This window comes from Alternaria conjuncta, assembly GCF_024043145.1.
Source record: "Alternaria conjuncta strain BMP 0040 chromosome Unknown scaffold_3, whole genome shotgun sequence".
Lineage (NCBI taxonomy): Eukaryota > Fungi > Ascomycota > Dothideomycetes > Pleosporales > Pleosporaceae > Alternaria > Alternaria conjuncta.
Window position 1 is genome coordinate 2,093,022 of NW_026250092.1, and position 23,014 is coordinate 2,116,035.

At 53.6% G+C, this 23,014-nt stretch overlaps 7 protein-coding genes across 7 annotated transcripts; 3 read left to right on the plus strand and 4 right to left on the minus strand.

The window, feature by feature from the left end:
• Positions 1 to 1,444: 1,444 nt before the first annotated feature.
• J4E85_002681 (uncharacterized protein) lies at positions 1,445 to 2,668 on the plus strand (the record flags this gene model as incomplete). The annotated part of the gene is made up of 4 exons (XM_051466957.1): positions 1,445 to 1,541; positions 1,595 to 1,710; positions 1,758 to 1,940; positions 1,991 to 2,668. 4 exons carry the CDS (start codon positions 1,445 to 1,447, stop codon positions 2,666 to 2,668), a joined length of 1,074 nt encoding a protein of 357 aa, XP_051329812.1.
• Positions 2,669 to 3,678: 1,010 nt separating this feature from the next.
• Positions 3,679 to 5,785, minus strand: J4E85_002682 (uncharacterized protein; the record flags this gene model as incomplete). Its single annotated transcript, XM_051466958.1, has 3 exons — positions 3,679 to 4,912; positions 4,960 to 5,354; positions 5,420 to 5,785. The coding sequence occupies 3 exons, from the start codon at positions 5,783 to 5,785 to the stop codon at positions 3,679 to 3,681; spliced, it is 1,995 nt and encodes a 664-aa protein (XP_051329813.1).
• Positions 5,786 to 9,382: 3,597 nt separating this feature from the next.
• On the minus strand, positions 9,383 to 12,567 carry J4E85_002683 (uncharacterized protein; the record flags this gene model as incomplete). The annotated part of the gene is made up of 2 exons (XM_051466959.1): positions 9,383 to 12,413; positions 12,461 to 12,567. The coding sequence occupies 2 exons, from the start codon at positions 12,565 to 12,567 to the stop codon at positions 9,383 to 9,385; spliced, it is 3,138 nt and encodes a 1,045-aa protein (XP_051329814.1).
• Positions 12,568 to 12,905: 338 nt separating this feature from the next.
• J4E85_002684 (uncharacterized protein) lies at positions 12,906 to 14,760 on the plus strand (the record flags this gene model as incomplete). Its single annotated transcript, XM_051466960.1, has 2 exons — positions 12,906 to 14,021; positions 14,068 to 14,760. The coding sequence occupies 2 exons, from the start codon at positions 12,906 to 12,908 to the stop codon at positions 14,758 to 14,760; spliced, it is 1,809 nt and encodes a 602-aa protein (XP_051329815.1).
• Positions 14,761 to 15,230: 470 nt separating this feature from the next.
• Positions 15,231 to 16,878, plus strand: J4E85_002685 (uncharacterized protein; the record flags this gene model as incomplete). The annotated part of the gene is made up of 2 exons (XM_051466961.1): positions 15,231 to 15,588; positions 15,734 to 16,878. 2 exons carry the CDS (start codon positions 15,231 to 15,233, stop codon positions 16,876 to 16,878), a joined length of 1,503 nt encoding a protein of 500 aa, XP_051329816.1.
• A 564-nt stretch (positions 16,879 to 17,442) lies between these two features.
• On the minus strand, positions 17,443 to 19,176 carry J4E85_002686 (uncharacterized protein; the record flags this gene model as incomplete). The annotated part of the gene is made up of 5 exons (XM_051466962.1): positions 17,443 to 17,982; positions 18,057 to 18,451; positions 18,519 to 18,732; positions 18,788 to 18,930; positions 19,026 to 19,176. 5 exons carry the CDS (start codon positions 19,174 to 19,176, stop codon positions 17,443 to 17,445), a joined length of 1,443 nt encoding a protein of 480 aa, XP_051329817.1.
• A 901-nt stretch (positions 19,177 to 20,077) lies between these two features.
• Positions 20,078 to 22,493, minus strand: J4E85_002687 (uncharacterized protein; the record flags this gene model as incomplete). The annotated part of the gene is made up of 5 exons (XM_051466963.1): positions 20,078 to 20,930; positions 20,979 to 21,157; positions 21,208 to 21,515; positions 21,565 to 22,175; positions 22,378 to 22,493. The coding sequence occupies 5 exons, from the start codon at positions 22,491 to 22,493 to the stop codon at positions 20,078 to 20,080; spliced, it is 2,067 nt and encodes a 688-aa protein (XP_051329818.1).
• Between the last annotated feature and the right edge of the window lie 521 nt (positions 22,494 to 23,014).

Here is a 23,014-nt window from a genome sequence, read left to right on the forward strand (position 1 = left end):
TCTGTCTTGCTTTTTTTATGGGCGCAGAATCTGCCTTGATTCACTCAGCCTTCCCGGTTGACAACCGTTCCGAAGTGAAAATGGAAACATACACGTCGCGGCACTTGGTAGATCTGTTCCATCGCGGGTATTTGCAATAACTACGCCGTACATCGTACTGTTGCACGCAGCCTGAGGGGCTGGATCCGCACTTTTGCCTGAGATATTGCGAAGTGACGAAGTTGGCCACTCACATCGCAACCACTGCATGTCCGCCTAGAGTCGGCAACGTCTTCACCGTTACGGATGCGGAACACATATGACCTTCTCGAAGTATACCTAGGTACAGTGAAGGATTGCGTACCTGGTCTAAGGATGCTGCCATCCGTCCCGCGCGCCACGTTGGATGCCTTGGAGTCCTGACCCAGGCGTCCATGATCTTCGCCGCAAGAAACACCGATATGAGGCTGCGAGTGGCACCTATGCGGCGCTGTAGTTCACTATTCGACTTACTGAAATACTGCGACGGGATCTATGGACGATATAGACGCTCGTTTGCAAGGCTGTGTGGACTTCGCATCTCGGAATAGCACGGGGCGTAAGTTGAGCCACAATGTCCGCTTGGCTCGCTCGCTGCGCCTCACACCGCCCGACTATTATCGTGCCATACATTTGTAATGTGGTCCCGCTTTTGACTTCAACTCTTTGTGCGATATGCAGCAATCCTTTTGTGACATACTTCGACTTGCACAAGCACGCGCGCTGAGGTTCAAAAGCGAAACGAGCCTCTCGGTGTCATCTAGTGCAGATCCACTGGCACCCGGCCTCGCAAATGCTGCCCCTCGAGTGATATACGGGTCGATCTAAAAGTTACGCTTGCTGAGAACGGGCTTTAGTAGATCAAAACTTCTGAGCTACAAGGTCACGATGAGCGTTCCGACCAAGCAGTCGGTAGCCTATGCCGGATCGGTGCACAGTCCGACCGCCTATCGAGAAAGACGCATGCATGCAAACGCAATTCTCAACATCGTCTAAGCTCGCCAACAATCTTTAATCTCCTGCAAATCCTCAAAGCTAGACCACATATCTCAGAACCAGATGTGGAGTTTGCAGCCTCGCGTTCCGATTCTCCAGGCTAGCTCGAGCGACTAGGCCGTATGTGACACGCTAGTGTGGACCCTTGGGAATTGCCAAGCACGTTACATGTAGCGTGGTAGCTTGCGTCAAACCCGGGGAAGACATTACGCATCACCAACCAGCCCGCCCATCGCCTCCCCATCCTTTCCTATCGTCGACCCCAAATCCTACTGGAAGTGGTGCTGCACATCCTCGCGCCGGCACCTATTTATCCCCGATCCTCTTGTTGGCACCGAGTGCCGGAAGCGCGCTTTGAGCCCCAACACGTAGGCGACAGGCGGCTGGCCTAGTGCTGTGTAGCCGTCGCATAGCATTATTTATCCCCAAGATGGGGTTCAACCTCTTTCACATCCTCGGCGACGTCTCGCATACGTCATCGAAGCTGATACTGATATGGGCGATACACTCTAACAGCAGCGCTGAGGGTGAGTTGGCTTTATCACCACTTGAAGCTTGCGACATGGGCTGATGTATGAAGGTGTATCCCTCATCACCCAGGTCCTCTACGCGCTCGTCTTCGGCACGCGATATCTCGATATCTTCAGCTCGTCCATTACCAAAGATGGGTGGCATACGTGGAACTTCTCGCTGAAGGTACAGAGGCCCGGCATACGTATACGCGTCCGCGGCTAACCGGTCAGATATTCTACACGCTATCATCGCTATACATCATCTTCTTGATGACCAGTGTATACGCGCGCACAAGGGAGCGAGAGAAGGCATGGAAGTTTGGCATGTACTGTCTGCTAGGCAGCATCCTCATCACCCCATTCTGGTACCTTATGTTTAGGGATCACGTTCTCGGGCATAGCACCTTCATGAAGGTAAGACCTCCACACCACTTACCAAGCACGATTGCATACTGACATAATAGATTCTCTGGGTCTTTTCCGAAATCCTCGAATCTGTCTGCGTCATCCCACAACTGCTCCTCCTCCGTCAAACCACCGTACCCACCGTCATCGACTCCTACTACCTAGTCACACTGGGTACATACCGCGCCCTATATGTTCTCAACTGGATCATGCGCGGCGTCAAGGAAGACGACTATCTCGACCCTACATCGTGGGTCTGGGGCTCCATACAGACGGCACTCATGATCGACTTCGCATGGGTATACTACACACGCCAACGCGTGAAGCTCCGACACGGCGGTGTGGTAGATTCGGATGATCTCGGCCGTGGATGGATCGTGGGTCGATTCGTGGGCAGGAAGAGCATGGACTTCGACTATGACGAGGAGACCGCTGGACAGCGCAACGATACCACGCAACCGAAGAATAAGTGGGGTCGGAGGGGCATCTCCGTCTCTGCGGATGAAGGAGTGGAGGGTGCACCAAAGCGGACGAGCCCCGAAGAAAGAAGGAACGTGGATCCGGAGAGTCAGCCACTGGCCGATCCAGCCGCGTTCGAAGACGAGAGCGATGACGATGCGCCGCCGCCTGGTGCTACTTCAGTGGCTGAACAGAGCGGTGTAAGGAGGGACGAATGGGACGACGATTTGGATGATGATGCTAGTGAGCATGACGCGACATCAAAGGCCGTCAAATGAGTCCACAAGCATGTTACTTAGATGGGAAGTATGGGATCATACTCATTTGGGCACGACATCACCGCTCTACCTCATTACATTGTTTGCATTTTTACAGCGAATTCAACATATACATTAAGTTCCACACTCCACTTTCATCACATATGCCCATCGGGGATTGCACAGATCGAAGGCCCGTCATACACCCTCAGTGGATATTCCTGTGTAACATCCCAAGCGTCACGAGCACACTTACTTCCTCAGCAGTGGAGCACTCTAGTCGCGCAAAGACCACATACCATGGCTAACCCAGAACCGTTTTCAGAAGTCCTGCATATCCAGCACCCACATCTAGAAGTCGCCGTTCTCACCCCTGTGGTTTCGGCGATTAAAAGTCTTTCTAGACGCCCATCCATGTCCTATCATGGACATTAAATTAACGCTTTATTCCCGAACACAGCCCCCACGTTCGCGTAGCATATAGTAGTAGACCTTTCTCCTTTTGTGATACGATGCGCTGGCATGGGGGATGGTCACATGGCTTTACCGCGCGTATGACAAGGTGTGTATGGGTACTTGAAATAGCTGGGTCCGGGGGGTTCGGTTACCGAGGAGATGGAAGGATGCGGGTTGCAGGATGCAGGATGGTGTTTGGGGCTGAACGGAGAGCACGAGGGGCGAGGGTAATGGGATGTTTATGGATATGTGGGGATGTGCATTGCGACATGGATCGTGGTGAGCTGCTGGGTTGAGGCGTGGGATGTGCACCGACATACGGTTTGAACGAAGTATATGTTGTGCTGCTGCTATGCATAATGTATGTAGCACAGGCGGCGGGGAAATTCGAACAAGGGAAAAGGCTTACAGCAAGAGAGGGAGCCAAATTGATGGAAGGATAAGATTATTCATTAAAGGAACAGGAAGCAGTATATGCCTCTCTAAAACGCCGCCCAATGCAGGTATCATCATACACTCGTCAACAACAACATCGCCACATGCAAAACTCCACTCCATGCTCAGACCTCATGCGTCTAGTACTTCAGCTCAACAGGCTGAACCCTCCTCTTATGCATCTTCATCTTCGTCGCCTTCGTCGAGTTGCCACCACCGCAAACACCCTCAGGGATATCGAAACTGTTCGTGCGGCCGGTAGGAGCGTAGACTGCACCCTCGCCAAGACCACGCTTCGCGAATCCGCTCCAGATCTCGCAGACGTTCTCACCACCCGTGAGCGCCTTGTCCGCATCGACGATCGCATCACGAGCAGAGACAAAGGTGGGGTTGCAAGGCTGCAGCGCCATACCGTCCATGACGATCTTCATAGCGAGGTACTTTCCGTCAGACGGGATGCCCTTGCTGTCGAGCTTGGGGAGCCAGTCGTCGTTCTTGCCGTACTTGTCGATGAGGTTCCAGAGGATCTCGTAGAGCATAGACGCCCAGATGTTGCCGATGGGGTGGACCTTTTCGTAGAGATCGGCGTCGGAGTAGACCTGTGGGTTCTTGTTGAGGTCGGTGGAGTAGAGGTAGTTCCTGATTCCGAGAGGACGTCCGCTGATCCAGTCGCCCATGGGGTATTCGGTCTTGCGGGTGTCGCCGGTCTTGAGGCGGATGGCGGTCGCGTAGAAGTCGCTCCAGCCTTCGCCCATGCCGCCGGATTCGAGCAGAGAAAGGCAACCGGCGTTCAGGGGACCACCGGTGAGACGGTTGGAGAGGCCGTGGGTGTACTCGTGGATGACAACTCCGGCGTCGAAGCTGCTGTCGCGGTAGGGGGTTGTTGTGTTCCAGATGTACATGCGCATACGTGCTGGTTGACCATCGGGAGGTGTGGCGAAGTTGGCGTTGTTCTTGCCGGAGCCATCTTGAGCGTTGAGGTAGACGAAATCCTGACCGGCACCACCAGCGCCGTTGTTGTTAATCTCGAAGTTTCCGGCCTTCTCGTTGAAACCGAGGGTGTGCAGAACATCGTGGTACTTGTTGGCGGTGTAGAAGAGCTGAGTAATGGAGGCGTTGGCATACCCCATCCAGTCGGTGTCGTTGAGAGAGAACGGGTAGTCGAAGACCAGATCCTCGCTCTGGGGACGGGGAAGGTTGAGGAATCCGCTGTTGACGTTCTCCCAGTTGGTGTGGGCAATACCGTTGTTTCCACGGGTCGTCTTGAAAGTCTGCTTGCCGTCGTTGTGGTAACCGAATTCACTAGCAGCGGGGGAGAAGTCATCCTCGACAAGCTTGCGGTCACCCTCAAATGGGTCGTTGATACCCCAGGGACTGATAGCTGTTAGTGATGAACGTATCTAATAGTCGTGGCTACTTACTAAACCTTGTACTCAGCATCGGCAGAGTAGTCAACAACAGCGTGCACCTTCTCGCCATCCTCAGCATCGACGTAAGACAGGAGCCAGTTGCTCATGACATCAGTCTCAATTCTCCAGGTAAGAGCGAGCTTGCCCTCCTCATCTACGAGGTAGACAAGGCGTGCTTCTGGCTCGCTGACACATCCGGTAGTCTTCTTGATAGCATAGGTCTCGGTAGCTTCCTTTGCCTCGGCGATAGCCTCCTCAGCGGAAACTGGCAGTCCAAGAACGTTGATAGCGGACTTGAGCGCATTGGCGGGTGCCGCGCTGTCACGTTTGCTCAGACTTGGCGGCGCTGGGATAGCACCCTTGTAGAACGAGTTTCCGAAAGAGAAAACATTGCCATCACGACCGACCTGTGGGGTATTAGCACGATATCCAACACAGAGAGTATACGTTTTTTTAGAGGTTGTTGACTTACGTTGACATTGAAGTCCGCGGTATCGATGTCAAGACCGTTGGCGGTTTGCTTGAAGTAGAAGTGGGCTACTCCGTTGTCGCCAACGTACGAGTCCTTGACAAGACGGAAGGTAGCATCAGGGATCGTAGCCTTGACCAGGTCGGTAGCAACGTCCTCCGCACTTGCACGCTTCGCAAGTGTGTTGATGTTAGGATCAGCCACAACTTCGGCAACGTTCTTGTAGGCAGCAGCATGCTTCATGCGGTACGAGTCCAAGTCGACAGCGCGGCGAGTAAGTGTGCTGCGGCCTTGCCATGAAGCGTGGGGGTGGCCATAGACGCTGATGGCAGACAGCGATGCCAGCGACGCGAGAAGAACGGAACGCATCGTGGGAACGAGTGAAGTAGAAATGAGAGACTAGAGACAGGTGATGTGCTCAAAAGTAATGCTTTGAAACAGTATACCACTCCTCTTATACATGAACAGCTGCCTCGCCACATCTACCCCCCGAACGACTCTCCACACTCGGTCCTGACCCTTTTGAGAATACGGAGCGAATGGTTGATGCAACACCAGGCGCGTACGATTAGTAGGCCGTCCACGCGACAAGGGAACGATCACCGGCTGCCTTTCTCGGACTGGCTGCACGCGTAGTCGACCGGCGCGATGGTAGGAGACAGCAGAGCGGAGGCTTGGCGACACTGTGAAATAGGCAGGCAAGCTTCGGAGGCCCTGTTATATTGGTCTGGGCATTATATCGTGCATTGTGTGCCCGAGGCGACGATCCTGACCTTCCGGATAGAGCCATGGGCCGGGAGATCACGAATGTTTCATGCGTTCACATGGAGAAGGCAAAAGTACCTTTGCGGTATCGGACGACAACGGCGGCGGAGCCCCTGAAGTAGCGTGCCGTCGCCTTGCCCGTGAGGAGGAAGGGAATACGCGTCGCTACTTTTGTTTTGCCTGCAGGAACCCGTAGGAAGCGGCTATTGCAGACTGCCAACGAACACGAGAATGTACCGGCAGCAGACTTGTCTCGCAGCGAGGTCCTCTGACTCCGGATAGGCGCATGACGAAGGGACTAATTAGACACTTCGGTGTAGCCGCAGCTGTAGTGGAAAAGATAGTCAGGCTGGGCGCATTGGTCGCCTGCCTCTTTCGCTGTAGCGGGTCCGTGTTGTGGCTTTCGAGGCCCGCTCCGTGGAATTACGATCGCTGCCCAGAGGCGATCGAGCGTGCAACATAACGGCGCATGTGGCTGCGACGGAGACGCAGGGAATTGCGGGAGCCTTCTCGAGATGGCGAAATGCAGTTGAGGAGCTGTGGTTGGAGGAAGTAAGCACGAGATGAAGCATGCCAAGGGAGCTATTTTAGTGTAGGGCCCCTTATCTCCACGATAAGAATGACTCTCCCACGATTCAATATCTCGACTGCGACGAATGAGGAGAAACTCAAGAGAGGCCCTACTCCTGCGCAAGAGATGTAGACTAGACAGTTGGGCCATCCTTATCTCAGGACTCTATCGACGCTGTCTGCCTCGACTGCGCAGGCGCACCCCACGCGACATGTGCGCGTGTCTTCAGTGATCGGCGAAAACGGCACGAGTCGTCCGCCCTTCCCTTCCATCTCTTAAGCTCGAGCCTGATGAGTCTCTTCGCATAACTTCGGTTGTGGGCTTTGCGATCGACGCCATCTCCTATACAATTTCAATCATCCTCTTCGCCCGCTCTGGTAGATCCAATGTATTCTCAACTTCACCCAAAGACTTACACGCACCAACCAATCTATACCTATCCCTCACAGCATCCTCCTGCACTCCAGATTCAGCCAGCGGTCTTAGTACAAAGGCAATTACTGATCCCTCAAAACTCCATATCTCGTCCCCTTGCCTTACATTATTAACACATTTTCCAATCCTCCCTCGATCTGTGCTGAAGACGGCGTACTGCTCTTGGATTTCCGTACGAGCATCTGTATAACGTCTCCATCTCTCGTTTGGTCCAAAGATGTTGCTTTTCAAGAATTCGGAAACGTGACGAGACGTATCCGGGTCAGATATGTGTTCAAGCACATCATAGCCTTTCGGGAAGACGAATCCAGTGATGGTTTCTTCTTGGCTTTCACCCCAGAGACGGAGAATGTGGAGTCTGTCTGGGCCCTTGTTGTCCATGTTGTCATGTTCTTGCACACTGAGAACGTCGCTCGAAAACGGGAGCCATGGCATCGGTTTGCGGAAATCAAGGCTCCAGGAAGGTAGGTTGTGTTCGTTTTGCTGCTGGCGTGTTCCTACTGCACAGCAGAGAAGACTGATGGACCACTTCCTTTCTAGTAGTAATCTAGTAACACTCGCGTAAAGTTCCCGTGTGGACAAACTATAGTCTGGTTTCATCCGTTCCTGATCATCTACCGGAATGAGACTGCGAAGCCCATAGATGTGATCGCGCGGATCGCTGGCGTTCCTATAACTAGCGAATTGTAACGCTCTTAAGAGTTCCATGCTACCCGCTACACGCAGTATGCGGGTTTTGAGAAACTCGTCTCTTAGCATGCATATCTCCTGGGCGCGATACGATGCTTCCTCAATCACTGCCGGACAAGGTACTGTCTCCGGGTCTGGTCCCGTACAGTCCCCAAGGACGCTATCCAGCGAGAGCAGAGGAATTTGGTGGCGGCCGAAGAGACAGATTGGATCGATTCGTGACAGCGCGATTTCTTGTACGATCCACACTCTAGACCAGTACTCGTGGGTGGCTAGCCATGTGAGCATAGCTGTGGCTATCTTTTGGTGTTCGTGCAGGCGATCCAGATCATCGGCATTGCCGGGTAAGCGTGTATGTCTCATGGTGCGGACTGCGTCGGCGATATGGCCAACGCCCCGTCTCGATCGAAAAGACCGCCGTAGCACTAGGTGATGCCACCATAGTCTCCAGGCGCCTCGAATGAGGCGGTTGCATAGCGGTGCGCTTTCTGGAAGGCGGAATGGTGGCGACCAGCGACCATCAGCCCATCTCTCGTCTGGACATCCAAGCGATACCCACGTTTGCCTTCCTTGTTTGTAGATTCTTCCCATCAGAGCCACTTGCTTGTTCTTGTCATCGTTATCCTCTTGATTGATGCAGAGCGCATCAGCCCAGATAGTAATCGTGAAGAATCGTCGGCGAAGGGCCCGCAGCGCTATGAAGAGGTTTGCGGATACATCGATGGTTTGATGATTGACGGTTATGGATTTTTTGTCCCCTGATCTACCCCATGTGTAGGATAGAGTGTTGTACCGAGGTTTGAAGAATCGGTCCAGGGAAACCACTTTTATGCTGCACGAAATGGCATCGTCCCATCGTCCGGGCTGGATCTTGAGGACACGGATCTGGCTCTTGGCGTGATCGAGAGGTTCGTAGATCTCCGATGTCGTTGCTGCCCTATGGTAAAGGCCTCGTTTCCACAAAGATCGGATCGGATCGTGATACAGTCCGTAGACTGTGCTAATGCGACGACATGCTTGCGTGGCACTAACGAAGGGAACCTTGATCAGAATCATAGTCACTACTAACTTCTCATGAGATATTTTCAAGTCATTGCTTGGCTACGGTGATGTGTGCTTGCTTGGTCTCAAGCTCGGGTTGCCAGAGAAAGGCTGGAGCGGCGGTGCGAGTGTCTAGATGGTGGACCTCGATGTTTTCTGCGTGGCATCACATCGGAAACTGTCGTAGATAGGGCCGACCCTGTGAATGAAGATTGTATGAGCTCAAATGAACTCTGGAGGAAAGCTGACTAGGACCAGGCTGCGAGTGTGCCTGCACCTCGGTCAGCTCCTTCCGTAAGCGCTAAGCCATGCAAGAGCACAAGCATGCCAAGCATCCGCGGAAAAGACGTACGATAGCAAGGCGCAAATATACACATTCGTTTTCTACACTCTATGTACAAAAGCCTTAATACTTCGTCATCTCAACTAACAGCGCCCTATACCACGCACTCGTCTTACCCCCTTCAAAGCACGATCAAATTCCCAATTTTAACCCCCTGACTCCTAAAGTAATACCTCCGCCTCACACCAACTCCCGTTGCCCTCCTCAACAACGCCATAGTCTCCTCCCCTCCTCCCACCATGATCATGGGAATGGGATTGGGTCGTAGCATGCCGGTTGGGGTATATTGTACATCATCCAGCAGCGGCTGCACAGGGGGTTGTTGCGTCGCAGCATCGGCTTCGGCAGTATACTTATCCTCGTTGGGTTCGTGTTCGGGAAAACTGACAATGATGACGAGTTGGAGGGAAGAGGCGTCGGGTGGGTAAGCGGGGATGTTGTGCAGCTTAGTCGAGAAGGAGCAATCGCCTCTCGGGATTGCGATGATTTGATGGCTTTTTGCGACCTCGAGCGGAAGACGGTCTGTGCAGAGAGTGGTGGAGTGGACGTATATATTCGACCAGGTGAGCGGGTTGTCCGGGCTGTATGCTATCTCTGGGTCTTTGGTGCCGGGCATGGGTGCTGCGCCGGGGCCAGTGGGAAGCGCGGCGGGGAAGAAGTGGCGTTTCAAGGTTTGCTCAGAAGGATCTTGGGATTGAGATGCTGCGGATGTGGATGTGGGCAGTGGGGCGGAGAGGAGGGCTTGAAGCGATGAGAGGAAGGTGGCTAGGTATGACGGCTGGCTATCGAGCGCCTCAGGGTCCACTTCTAGATCGATCACGTCGGCGATGTCCATGTCGGATAAGTTGCTCGTCTCACCGAGCGCATCGCTGAGGAGGTCTGCCAGCGTTTTGGAGGATGCAGGTGCAGGCTGCGGCGGTACATCGATGACCAGGTCTAACGCATGCGAATCTCGTGTTCTTGTGAAGAACGGGTCAAGCGGATTGAAGTTGTCGATGGTCGAACGAGACATGAAGACCTTCTCATCACGGCCCAGAGCTATGTTGGAGATAGCATAGATACGGAATTGCTCATCCATGTCCAGCTGCTGTCGTATCGTACGTGGCTTGTCTTGCTCACGAACCATGCCAAGCCTCAGCCCACTCATGGAGTTGACCAGGATGCCTTCCTGCACTCTTTGGAGCGCACCTGTCAGCGATGTGCTTGGCATATTGGGGAACGAAAGATCAAAGGTAGTCCTGACAGCCAAGATTGAACTTGTAGCGTTGTGCGGAATGAGCTCGGGCGGCAAGGTCCATGGATAGTAAGTGTAGTTAGAAGGCGAACGTATGTCTGATAAAGAGATGCTGGGATGGTCGGCGCTGAATTCGATGAGGGGTGACTCAAGTGTCTCGATGGTTGGCATCAGGTGTAGTCTGGCAAGGCTTGCAGCATGCCAGACATCGGTCCGAGCGGCTGTCGGAGAGATACTGAAAGGCAAGAGAGCTGGCGGAAGAGGACATGTCTGAGGTACCTCTAAGATTGGATCAGGATCAGGCCGCGTCTTTTGAGTGGAACGAAGTCTCTTCGGTATGATCAATGGGTGCCCTTCAGTCGTGAAGACAAACGGCGCATCCCATGTGTTGAGCGGATGCGACGGGTCGAAAAGCAGAAAGAGGTATTTCGCAGTTTCACCAAGGAAGAAGCTCTCCATGCGATCGTTCAGTTCTCCAGTACGTACATCCTGCAGACCGGCCCACCCGCACTTAGTCCAGCAGCGTCTTTTGATGTCGCGCAACGCCATTTCTCCTACATGGAGATACCAAGGGTCTTTCGTAGCCTGATAGAGGTACCAGGTCGATTCAATCCACTCTGGTCGACCGCCCCACCAACGAAGGCCATGCTCGATGCTGCCAGTCGCAGTCGACCATCTCTCAGGCATTGCGGAATAGCGAGTCCAAAGAGCCGTGTAGAGTAAATGCGTCTCGATAGCCTCGTCGAGCTTGCCGGCCATAGTCAAGAGCCCTTGATAGAATGCGCTCAGACTATCGACCCAAAATGCCCTGATAGCGCCAGTGTATAGATCGACCTGGGCGTAGTGAGGATGCTGGTGTTGCGCACCACGGTAGATCTGTCTCCGAATGCCATCGTGAGCGTCGAGCCAAGTAGCTAGAAATGCCTCCGGAGAATCAGTAGTCTCGCGTGCTTTGTCGAAAGGTAGTCCGGAAAGAAGAATATGCGACTTGAGGGCATATTCAAAGAAGCTGTCAATACCTGCTCCAATGCCCGTGTAGGAGTTCACCCATTGTCCTGTCTCAGCGTCGATGCCGGCACCAATAAGCCCAATGCTACTTCTGCGGTGCCACACAGCCCAGAAGGCGTCTTTGGCCAGCCTTTCGTATTTGGAATCGCCAGTCAGTCGACTGAGGACGGAAAACTCGAGGACCAGACTCCCGGCGCCAGCGCTGCACGTCTCAGTAACTTCGGTTCCTTTATCGCTTGGATCCCTGCCGCATTGGCCATGCTCGGCATCCATATTGTTTGGCGATTTCGCATAGAAGGGTACTCCGTATCGAAGGTTGACTCGAGGGTACGGCAGGCCAGTTGGCGTGTTGAAGGCTGGCAGCAGTCGATCCGTGAGGTCTACAGCAAGCCGTAGAAGCTGTCCATCGTAGACGAATCCATTGGGCCAGAATATCCCTTCGCGACCTCCATTCCTCTCTATCCCTGCATCGTAACCTCGTATGGGCAGATCTCCAACTGCAAACTGGTGTGCACTGAGCAGTCCACCAACACCGCGGATGACCGTCTCAAAGACCTGCACTTTGCTATCCAAGTCGAAGCCTCTCGCTCTTGCCCCACGACCACGGGGTCCTGACGAACCATCTCCATAATTCTCTACCAATAACTCAACACCATCTTGAAAGTCTTTTAACGGTCTGTTGGATCCGGCGGCATCGTTGTCGGGCGTGGAAGCGAGGATAGCGAGCGTCGACAAACTGTCTATCAGTGTCAAAGAGTAGTTTCCGAGAACGTCGTTGACTTCGATATGGGCGGGGTTATTGCGATCGCGCGTAAGGGGTGCGCAAGTGAGTGGTCGTAGCTCGTCTTCTGGAAAGGCATGTTCCATGTAGTTGTCGAAACCATGGTAGAAGATGTCGCGTGTCTCTTGTCTGCGGAATTAGCATGCATCACTAGCTAGTTATTTCCACAGTATTACCTCAGTTCTGCTATGGCTTCATCGGTCATGCCATGAGCGGGCGTCGTCCAGCAGCCTATACATAGCAGGAGGATGCATAGTAGCTGAAAGGGTGCTCCTCCGGGCATTGGCGCATGTCGCCGCAGAGGCCTTCCAGTCAGTCGCATGGGCAAAGAAGTCCCTGTGAGGCGACATGTGACTCGAGTCTGTCAGCAGCGGGAGGCGACGAGGGAGGTGGTGTTTAAGCGGGGCCACATGTTCGGCGTTCCTGCTGGACTGGTGAAGCCACGATTGCCATACGACACGGCCGAATTTCTGGCGAGGGAGCAGCGTCATTGCGCCAAGCCCTGCTCCATCAATTATTTCATCGCAGGACCGTCGACACCACCGCCCCCATGTGCCCGGCCCATGTTTCCTAGAGGCGCCTTTTCTTCTTAATTTGTATTTTATCCCCCCTTCTATCGCCATGCTCCCCAGAACCGCCTTCCGCGCCCTGCGCATGCGGTCTGCACTGGCAGCGCCGCGCATCGCACCCATAGCTTCCACCTCGCAATGGACGCGCACATATGCCAAGGTCGGCAAGCCAAAAGACAACACCTGGAAACCTTCAGATCCCATCAAGTTCGACGAGGCCAACAAGGCGCGGCCCAACCCGGTCAACCCTTCAGAGCAGCCAGAGTTCGACACAGAATCAGCGCCTGAGAAGAACACAACACCAACACAGCCCTCAAGACCAGTAGAGAGCGCAACACAAGCCTCGAAAGATGCTGGAAAGGATTTCAAGATGTCGGAGCAGGAGGAGATGTCGGGGCCCAAGTCGCCCAGCGAGAACACCGACCCCACCACTGAGAGCCCAGAGTCGCAACAACCGCAAAAACCACTACCAGACCTACGATATGGAATCCCCTCGACGTTCGCGGAGGAGCATGCTGAAGCCGATGGAAAGGCGAAGCGAGACCCCAACGACCCCAACGAGTTCTACGAAGACCCGACACCAGGCGCTGCGGGAGGCCGAGAGGGCGGTAGTGGCGGCGAACTGCCCAAGTCCGCATATGAGACGAGCACCGACAGGCGGCGGAACCGTGTCGCCAACTGGTCGTACCTTGGTATGCTTCTGTTTGGCACAACGGGCGCACTTTTCATGGGCCGAAACTGGGAGGACGAAGAAGAGGAAGCCGCACACATAGATGCTCCGAATGGCTGGACGTTGGGCGGCATGTACGCCCGTGCAGCTGCCCGCATCAACGGACAAAAGGCATACTACACTGAGCCTACCTTCCAGAAGTTGCTACCAGACAAGGACAAGATCCCCGGAGGCGCACCAGAACTTACCCTGGTACTCAGTCTGGAGGACCTCCTGCTACACTCAGAATGGACCACGAAGCACGGCTACCGATTAGCGAAGCGACCTGGTCTCGATTACTTCCTACGATACCTCAGCTCGCAATACGAACTCGTCATCTTCACTTCCGTCAAGTCCATGGACGCCGACCCCATCATCCGCAAGCTCGACCCCTTCCGTCTCGTCATGTGGCCACTGTTCCGCGAGGCTACCCGCTTCGAGAAGGGCGAGTACATCAAGGTATGTTGATTATTCACTGTATAAGACTTTTGCTAATCATCTCTAGGACCTCTCCTACCTCAACCGCGACCTCTCCAAGGTCATCATGATCGACACCGACCCCTCGCACGTCAAGCTCCAACCCGAAAACGCCATCATCCTGCCCAAGTGGAAGGGCGAGCCCGGCGATAAGGGCCTCGTAGCCCTGATCCCCTTCCTCGAATACCTTGCCATGATGTCTCAAACCGGTACACCAATCGACGTCCGCACCGTTCTCAAGTCGATGGAAGGCAAAGACATTCCGGTTGAGTACGCCCGCCGCGAGGCCAAACTCCGCGAACAATTCAAGCGCGACCTCGAGCAGCAGCAGAAGAAGACCAAGGGAAGTGCTGGTGGCATGTTCATGAAGAGTCTGGGTCTCGACGGACCGAAACAAGGCATGGTTCTCGGTGACCAGAACATCAGCCAGGGAATGTCAGAGGGCAAGATGATGATCGACATGTACCGCGACTTCAACAAGCAAAACTACGTTCATCTGGACAAGCAAATCCGCGAAAACGGAGAGCAATGGCTCAAGGAGATGGCTGAGGAGGAGAAGAAGATGCAAGAAGCTCAGCTCAATGATATGAAGGCAGGCGCATTCAGTTGGTTGGGTGCAGGTAACTCGGCGCCTCAGACTGCGACAGTGCCTTCAGCAGCGAGTGCACCAGAAGCAGCAGCTAGCCACCAAGGGGGAGTACCACCTACCCAGACACGGTAGAGGAGCTGCGGATTGTACGTTGAAGGATTTGAAAGATACCACGAAAAGATACTGTTCCACTCTGATGCGGATATGAAAGGAGTTTTTCACCCGGGAATGGGTGTCCTGGATATCTATTACATGTACTATATATGTTGGAATAATGACATGAATATAGACACTCATGTTTGCAGTCACCTTACCACCGTCGTTGAGCATGGACACGAATACTTCAGATCGGCCTGGTAAACCGCCGCCACAAGTATACGCGAAATCTGGGCACATGAATAACATTGCCTGAGCATTAGATTTGGGAGTGGAAGCAAAAACGGACAGCGATAAACTTCATCTTTCTTGCATGCCTCGGCCCGCGGTGTTAACAACGGAGCTAAAGGTGGGGCAAATTCCTCCTCCGTCATGCATCTCCCAGCCGCCCGTACCAGACTTCCCTAGAGCTACCTAAGCTCTGTGACCTAGGAGCCCTCGCTACCATGTTCCAGTTCACCTCTCTCGTAACCAACCCCTTCGCATCCAAACCCAAACCACCCCAACGCCCCCCTTCACCGCCCACGATGTCCGAGGATACTACCACCACCAGCGCCACACCAAACCCATTTCCCTTCCTACGCTTGCCCCTAGAGCTCCGCGAACAAATCTACTCCATCTACTTCACGCCCGCCGACCACCTCGTCCGCAGCGAAGAGCTAGAAGCGAAAGGCTTCTACGGCGGCGTCTACCAATGGGACTTCAACCTCTGGCTTGCGAACAAACAAATCTACGCCGAAGCGAAGACAGTATGGAGACGAGAAAACGTCTTTGTCAAGATTGCTACTCCTTGGCCGAGCGCGGGTATGTATCGCGTTTATCTGATGGCTACGGATGGTGTGCCAGAGCAATTGGAACTTACCGGTCGCCGAGGACGCCGTGAGCTTTTCCCTTGTCTTTCAGAGTTTATTTGGTGTGCATGGCTGATATCCTGACGTTGTAGTTCTAGTTAATCACATTTCCTCCGAGGGTCTTGTGCCGATTGTTTGCACGGATGCGCGCGCCGATGCGTTCAACGACTTCCATGCTGTTGTGCAGATTACCGCGCCGTTTCATGGCGAAGTACCTGAGCATATGGTTGTTATGCTGGTGGATGACTTGCCCTTATTCACGAAGACGTGGTACTACAGTGCGTTGTCTTACCCTATGCTCAACGAGCGGCTATCTACCACGTTCGTTCTGCGGGATCCGTATGGCGAGAATGGCGAGGCAGTCATAGGGCAAGAACAGCAAGACCACAACATTCCCCTCCCTCTCCAACGCAAACTCCTCCTCCCATTCGAACACGTAAAAGGCCTCAGCAGCACGCATATCCACGGCTACTCCCCCGTCGTCCGCGAAGAACTCGCCAGCCTCCAAGCCATTCCCATCCCCACACTGCGCGAAAGCGTCGAAAACGCTACAGACCACATGCTAGCCGGCGACGTCCTCCTCGCCTCCGCCACACCCTCTCCAATCAACACCCTCACCGCCGACGAAAAGCACACCGCCGCCCAACAAGCCCTCGACCTCTACAACAAAGCTTTCCACTCCATCCACATCCTCATCTCGGGCCGTACCCGCCGCGTCCTCGCCGACGACTTCTTCCACGAAGCCATAACCACGGGTCGTTACGCCGGCCAAACCGGCATAACCATCCGCGTCGTCCTCCGCCTCAAACTCGTCTCCCGCACCATCGCCGCCTACAACGCCCTCGGCCAGTACGCCGAAGCCGCCTTTTGGGGTTTCCGCAGCATCAAAATCCTGCAAGAGAGCCTGAACCCTGATTTCGAACACTTCTTGACGGAGTTTCTGGAGGGCAGCGATGTAGGTTGGATATACGTGAGGGCTGGATTGGCGTTTTGGCAGATGGAGAGGGATAGGGAGGCTTGGATGGGCGAGTGGATTGGGTATGCGGAGGAGCCACTTGCCGGGAGTGAGCGGTTGTGGCAGGAGGCGAGAAGGTATGTTAAGAGTGCGGCCAGGGAGGGGGTCAGGAAGGAGTTGCAGGGGTATGGGGTGCCCGGGGTTTATCTCATGTTTGGCGACTTTAAGAGTAGGGAGGAGGCGGAGAGTATGGTTGCGGATGATGGGAGTAGTACGAGTGAGGAGTAGAGATGTGTGGGATCTGGAGGAGTGAAGGGGTCTTCATGAAATGAGAATCCTATTTCATCTTCCTTCTTAGTAGACTACAGTTCGTTCGGAGGGACGGTCCCTCCGAAAGAGAGATGATAAGATTATTCGGTGCCAAATCCCTCGCAGTAAACCGCAGTAGTCACACCTGTGAAAATCATAAATCAGCCCGTCATTTATACGCCTACTACTCTCATCTTAATGATGCGTTCTACAGATCTTTTTCAAGGGTGGTGCAGATTGTAAAATCGCTGAAAAGATGGTATACGTAGGTATTCACACCAAGCCTGGTCACTGCCAACTGACTGTACCAACGCGATTGTGCGCACGTATATTCAGATTCGCCGCATTACAATGTCTGTACCTACAAGAAATACATGGCACTGCATTTAGGACCACAATGGAGATTCTTGCTCTGACACATTTGTAAGAGGTTTAGTTTACAGAGCATAATAGGTTTCTAGACCAACAATAAGACTCAACTCTTTCGATTCGCGTTCGCGCAATGTTCTCTTATCCATCTTTCACGACAAGCAAACACACCCATCAAAGCCCATACAAAAACGTCATCTTCGCATCCGCATACCTCGCCCCATCCAGCCTCTCCGCCTCAACAGCCTGCACGCTCTTCCCCCTCCTCCACGCCACCTTCCTCCTATTCACTTTCACCAAAATAAACCTATACGCCGTATACCCCAGCAACGCCGCAACCACAAACCCCAACGTCCCATAAAACGGCACCAGGTACCTCGGCGCATACTTCTTTTTATACAACTGCGCGCCCACCACACCAGCGAGATTACCAAAGCCGTTGACGCCTAACACCAGCGAACGTTTTCCCGGCTCGGGGTTGTTGCCGCTGAGCCAGGCGACGGTTAGGGGCGCGGAGATGTAGGAGCCTGAGAGGAGGATGCAGAGGCCGGCGTATTGGGCGGGGTGTGTGGGTGCGGTTACGGTGATGATGAGGCCGAGGAGCGAGATGAACACGCCGAGTATGATGTGGTAGCCGCGTTCTTTGCGGTGGTCGGATGATAGGGCGAACAGGTAGAGGCCGATTGTGCCGCAGACGAAGGGGGGGACGGACATCTAGATGTCATTTATGTTAGCTTTCAGATGTAATGTCAAGAGGAGAGTGCATGAGTATGAGTGCATAAACATACCAAATTCGCATCCAAACTCGAATACCCCAACCCCTGCACAACAATGGGCATGAAAACCGAAAAAGCCTGACTAGGCACACTCGCACAGATATTAAAAAACAGCAAGAACCACAACTTCCAGTCCCTCGCCGTCTCCCTCGCATCACGCTTCGTCAGCCTCTCCCTCTCCACGCCATCCCTTCCAAAATCATGCGAAGTCCACGCCGAATTGTCCTTGATGATGCGTTGAACAGCAAAGACTTGTTCTTCGTGGCTGAGAAACCATGCGGTACCTGGTCCGGCTGGTAACCAGAACCACGCGAGTATGGCGATGAGGATGGTCAGACTGCCTTCGATGATGAAGAGATACTGCCAATTATGCAGACGTGTGTTGTTGAGGTGGAAGATACCGAATGCTTGGTCCGTATTAGCACATACATGACATACAGTACGGGGTTACTGAACAAAGGTAAGGTAACATACCAATAGACCCCGAAAACGCGCCGGCAATAGCGTATTGGCCGTAAAAAAGACCAATCCTGACGCCCATGTCGTAGCGCCCGTAGAAGGTGGAGAGGTACGCGATGGCTGTAGGGTAGAAGCCTGCTTCGAAGGCTCCGATCATCAGGCGGACGGCGATGAGGCGGCCGGGGCCGCGGATGAAGGCGTGGGCTAGGGTGAAGATGCCCCATCCGATCTATCTTTTCGTATCAGAAATGGCAGGTTGAAAATAACGATATTGTAGGTCTTGCCATTATGATAGCAATCCAATGCTTTGCGCCGAGCCATCTCCCCACCGCCGCCGACGGAGGCTGGAGTAACACGAAAGTGACGAAGAAGAGCGAGACTGCTAAGTTGAGATCGTCCGGAGTTGCGCCGATGTCTTTTGTGAACCCTGCATTGTAAGACGTTAGGAGAGAACCGTTCCTTTGGGTGTTCGTAGGGTATGATCAGCATAATGGGGTTGATGCTGATCGATCTAAAACATACCTTGCGTCTCCGCATTCCCAACATTCGATCGATCTAATCCATTGAACAGGTACAACAGGGACAAGCAAGGTAAAAGTGCAATGTCCATTTTTCGGTTCACGCGACTGGACATGCAACGCTCCTCTGGACCAGGGGCTTCCTCGTCTGCCATTGTTGGAGCTTGGTTTCCCAAGTTGACCGTGGAACTCATGACTGCGGATTTGCTGCTGCTGCTGCTGCTGCGAACACAAGTGGAAATAAGAGGATCTTCTTCTTCTCTAGTAGTAGAAACCATAGTAAAGGCAAGTTCCGCGCGATCAAGTGGCCAAGCTTGCCCTAGGTAAAAGAACGCCCTTGACCATTTTCCTCATTCACATGTACGTAATTGCTTTGGTGAGGCTCTTCAGCTCCTAGGACCCTAGTCTTTGGCCTCCCGTGACCCATTGTCGATATGTTACCGCTTCTTTTCACCCCATTGAATTTGTCCGATCAAAGGGTGGTTATACAGCTTGGCCTGCAGGAGCCTCTAGATCGAAGCGTGCCGGGCTAAGCTTGGCCAATCGGAGCCCACCGCGCAAGGTGCGACCCCTGCTCGCCGGGTGGGTTTCGACTATGACACCTCGGAGCGAGAGCCAAACGCTGTTTTTGCATATGGTTGCTTATCTCGACAAGAGTGGTAAAAGGGCTTTCGTGGAGGCAAAGCTGAATTGGATATGATGACATCGTCTACTGTCATCGAATGGCCGTCGCGATAATACGGAGTAATGGAAACTTCTCGAAATGATCTTCCCTATGCCCTCGCCGCGCGGCAGCTCGAAGCAGGAACTTTATGCACTACACGTGCCGTTACCAAGTTCTTGTCTCGTTTATCGGTTATAGCGTCGACCGGCCCTTGGTGGCCCAGCAGCCAGCAAGGTGGTAAGAGCTACTTGCCTTCGGGCGTTTCCTCATCAGTGTCACTGCAGTGGCGTGATTGGTTGTACAGTCCGCGGGCATAAGAGGGCGCCGCGGGGAGAATAAGGTTTCTGATTAATGACTCGTCCGGGTAGCATTCCCGGTGGATGAAGTCTGTTTCAAATGAGTAAGCTGTTATGTAGCTTCAATCCGTCACTCTGCATCCAGGTTCGTAGCTCTTGGTACACAGTGCCAGCTGTGGTGTTCAATGGGTTTCCTTGAAGTTCTGCGCCTCGTTGCGCATTGTACTGCGTCCCGGGAGTGTTGATGACGAGACCGGGGTCGTTGCTTTGCTCGAAGTGGCCATGACCATGGGAGAGGTAGCGGTCAACGAGAGCTTTGAGATCTTGCAAGACTTTGTAACAGTCTCTGGGGTAGTTAGTACCGGTTCGTGACTCCTCCTCGAAGGTGCGCATCGCAAAGTCTATCTCCAGGGTGTACACGGGAGTGTTAAGCGCGGTAGCCGTGGGTGCAGTGCTGGAAGAGTGGAGAATCTGATCTAGTATCAAGATAACAGCTGCGTTGAACACGAAGTGTAGACCGGCTTGCAGCAGCTTCCTTGTAGATCGTAATCGCTTGGCTAAAAGCAAATTTCGCTGGGCGGCCTCTGGACAGGCCTGAACATATTTGCTGTGTGCATGTTGCTGCACAGACCACGAGCCATTCATATAGCGTTCAGCCACGGCTTGCTTGACAGCGGCCAGGAGGATGGGCCGAGTCGTGAGGACGATGAGTTGGTTGTAAGCTAGATGGAGGGACAGTACCGCGGGGTCAGCGTCAACGTCAATAGCTAGCACCGGCGGTAGGTTGAGTTTCCAATTTTCGAGTTGGTCCAGAGCCTTGTCCACATTCATGGTCGAGTAGCCACGTTGGTAGTGTCGTGGAGCGATCTTGAATGTTTCGCAGACGATATAGCCAGAGATGCGTGACAACTCTACGTGTGCTCGAAGACCCGCACATGGCGGCATTGAGCTGAGGAGTTTAGCATTGTTCTCCGCTTTGAACGTGACAGAGACTTACGGCACATCGCATGGCAGAGGGAGCCTGATAGCTTCATCAAGTAGGGTTGGTGGGCGCCCCATCAACACGGAAAGCCATCTGTCCAATATGTAAAGAGTCCAGAATGTGCGTTTGCTCGCTTCATCATTGCAAGACCTGAATGCGCCATGTATAATGGCAATGTGAATCGCTAAACTGACCTGGAGGTTTTTAGTGCGTGTCTTGTATGCAGTGCTTCGTGATCTCTTACATATACGTATGCTGCATCTCTGCGGTTCAGCTCGATGAGATAAAACCCCATAAGAGTCAATACAGGGACATCGTCCAGGGTGAACCGCACGGTATCTAATGGATTCCCGAGGAGCTTTCGCGCACGCTTGAAGTAAGCCTCTCCCGCATGCTGGTCTGAGCGCCTGGAAGACTGATGACCGAAAGACGTAGCTAGGGCGAAGCAGACATGATAGAAGGCTAAGCCTCGGTGAGTGTCGTCTGTCGTCATTGCACTCAGCAAGACAGAAGGAGCCGCAGACGTGGGGAACTGGGTCAGATCGCCCCACCCTGGGTGAAGATTAGTGAAAGCACGGTCAATCGTCCACGCATAGCTTACAGTATATTCCGCCAGACAGAAACTCGCCATTGCCATCCTGGATGTAGGCTCGCAGTTGTGCAAGCATCAATGCCATGTCGTCCTGATCCGGAAGCCATAGCGGATCCACGCTTGGATTGGGGATTGGTCGCGAGTCGTATGTCTGATAACGTCCAATTGATGCAACAAATGAAGACCCATCCGCCGACTCGGGCTGGAAAGTCAGAGGAACCAGCGTAAGCATGAATTGCTTTAGGTAATCCAGGAACGTCGCTCCAGACGTTTCACCGAAGAATCTCGGGGTGCCACAAGGGTCGACAAGCAGGCGGCCATCGTTCGTGTCGGCTTGATCCAGCTCCATTGAGACGGAAAGAAAAGTCGGCGCGGTCGAACGCGTTCCTGGCCCGCCATGGTCGAGCTGTCCAATGATCTCGGCGGCCTCTTCAGGTGCAGCGATTTTGAACCCTGTCTCGAGTGCTGCACAACGCGCTCGCAAGCGTTCGAGCTCGTCTTTGAGAGAGTGCTTATCTGATTCCGGTGCTGGGTACTCGCATTCGCGTGAGGTTTTGCTGCATCGTTGGCACGGCTGCTCCCCCGAGCACCGAACTCGACGAACGTTGCACGCGTTGCATCTACGCGCCATACGTCAGTGATGAGCTTTAGATGGGTGCTTGCACGGTGCATGACTTGAGCGATGCGCGTGTTCTTGATGCTGCCGATGAGCCCTGCTGACGTGTGCGCTTGCTCATTGTCTGGGCGACATCCATCGGCACCGTAGTACCAAGAAACCACAACCAGTACCAATGCGAAACGTGAGGCTGGGAATTTACTCACGCTCTTACGACGCGCTTTCGTAACGATGGGTCGACCTTGTGCCGTCTTGGATTAACAGGCAGGCGCTGCGGCTGGGGAGAAGAAGATTTGGAGGAAGGTGTGAAGTTGGACTGCATTTCGGACCGAACGGTTCAATTCTGTCGGTAGTACACTCGCTGCCATGGATTGTGTGGGGAGAGATTGTGGGTGAGGAACAGTAGCACCGAAGAAGGGAAGACGCGAAAGATGTTCGGAAGCGTGCAGTTGGCGGCTCCTGGACCCCACGAGCCTAGTTACACGGCACATCACCGTCATTGTTATGTTGAGACTTTGTAAGGACCATGCCACTGGCATTTGCAATGAAGGCGAAGAGGATAAAGTCGAGAATGCGATAAAAGAAAAATGTGCTTCATGTGCCACATGTTGGTTGCATTCACGATCCAATCACACGATCTGGGTATGCCTCCATAGGAACCGGAGGGCGCGATGGCAGGGTGGCCTGATTAGCCTGCGCGAGGCTGCTGCAAGAAGTCATACCACCAACACCACGATACCTCCACCGGTATACACGCTTGACCTCAGAGAGAAGGTATCGGATTGTTGAATCCACATGTTTTACTTTTGGTCGGATGCTGAGAGTCCCTCAGTGGGGGAACCT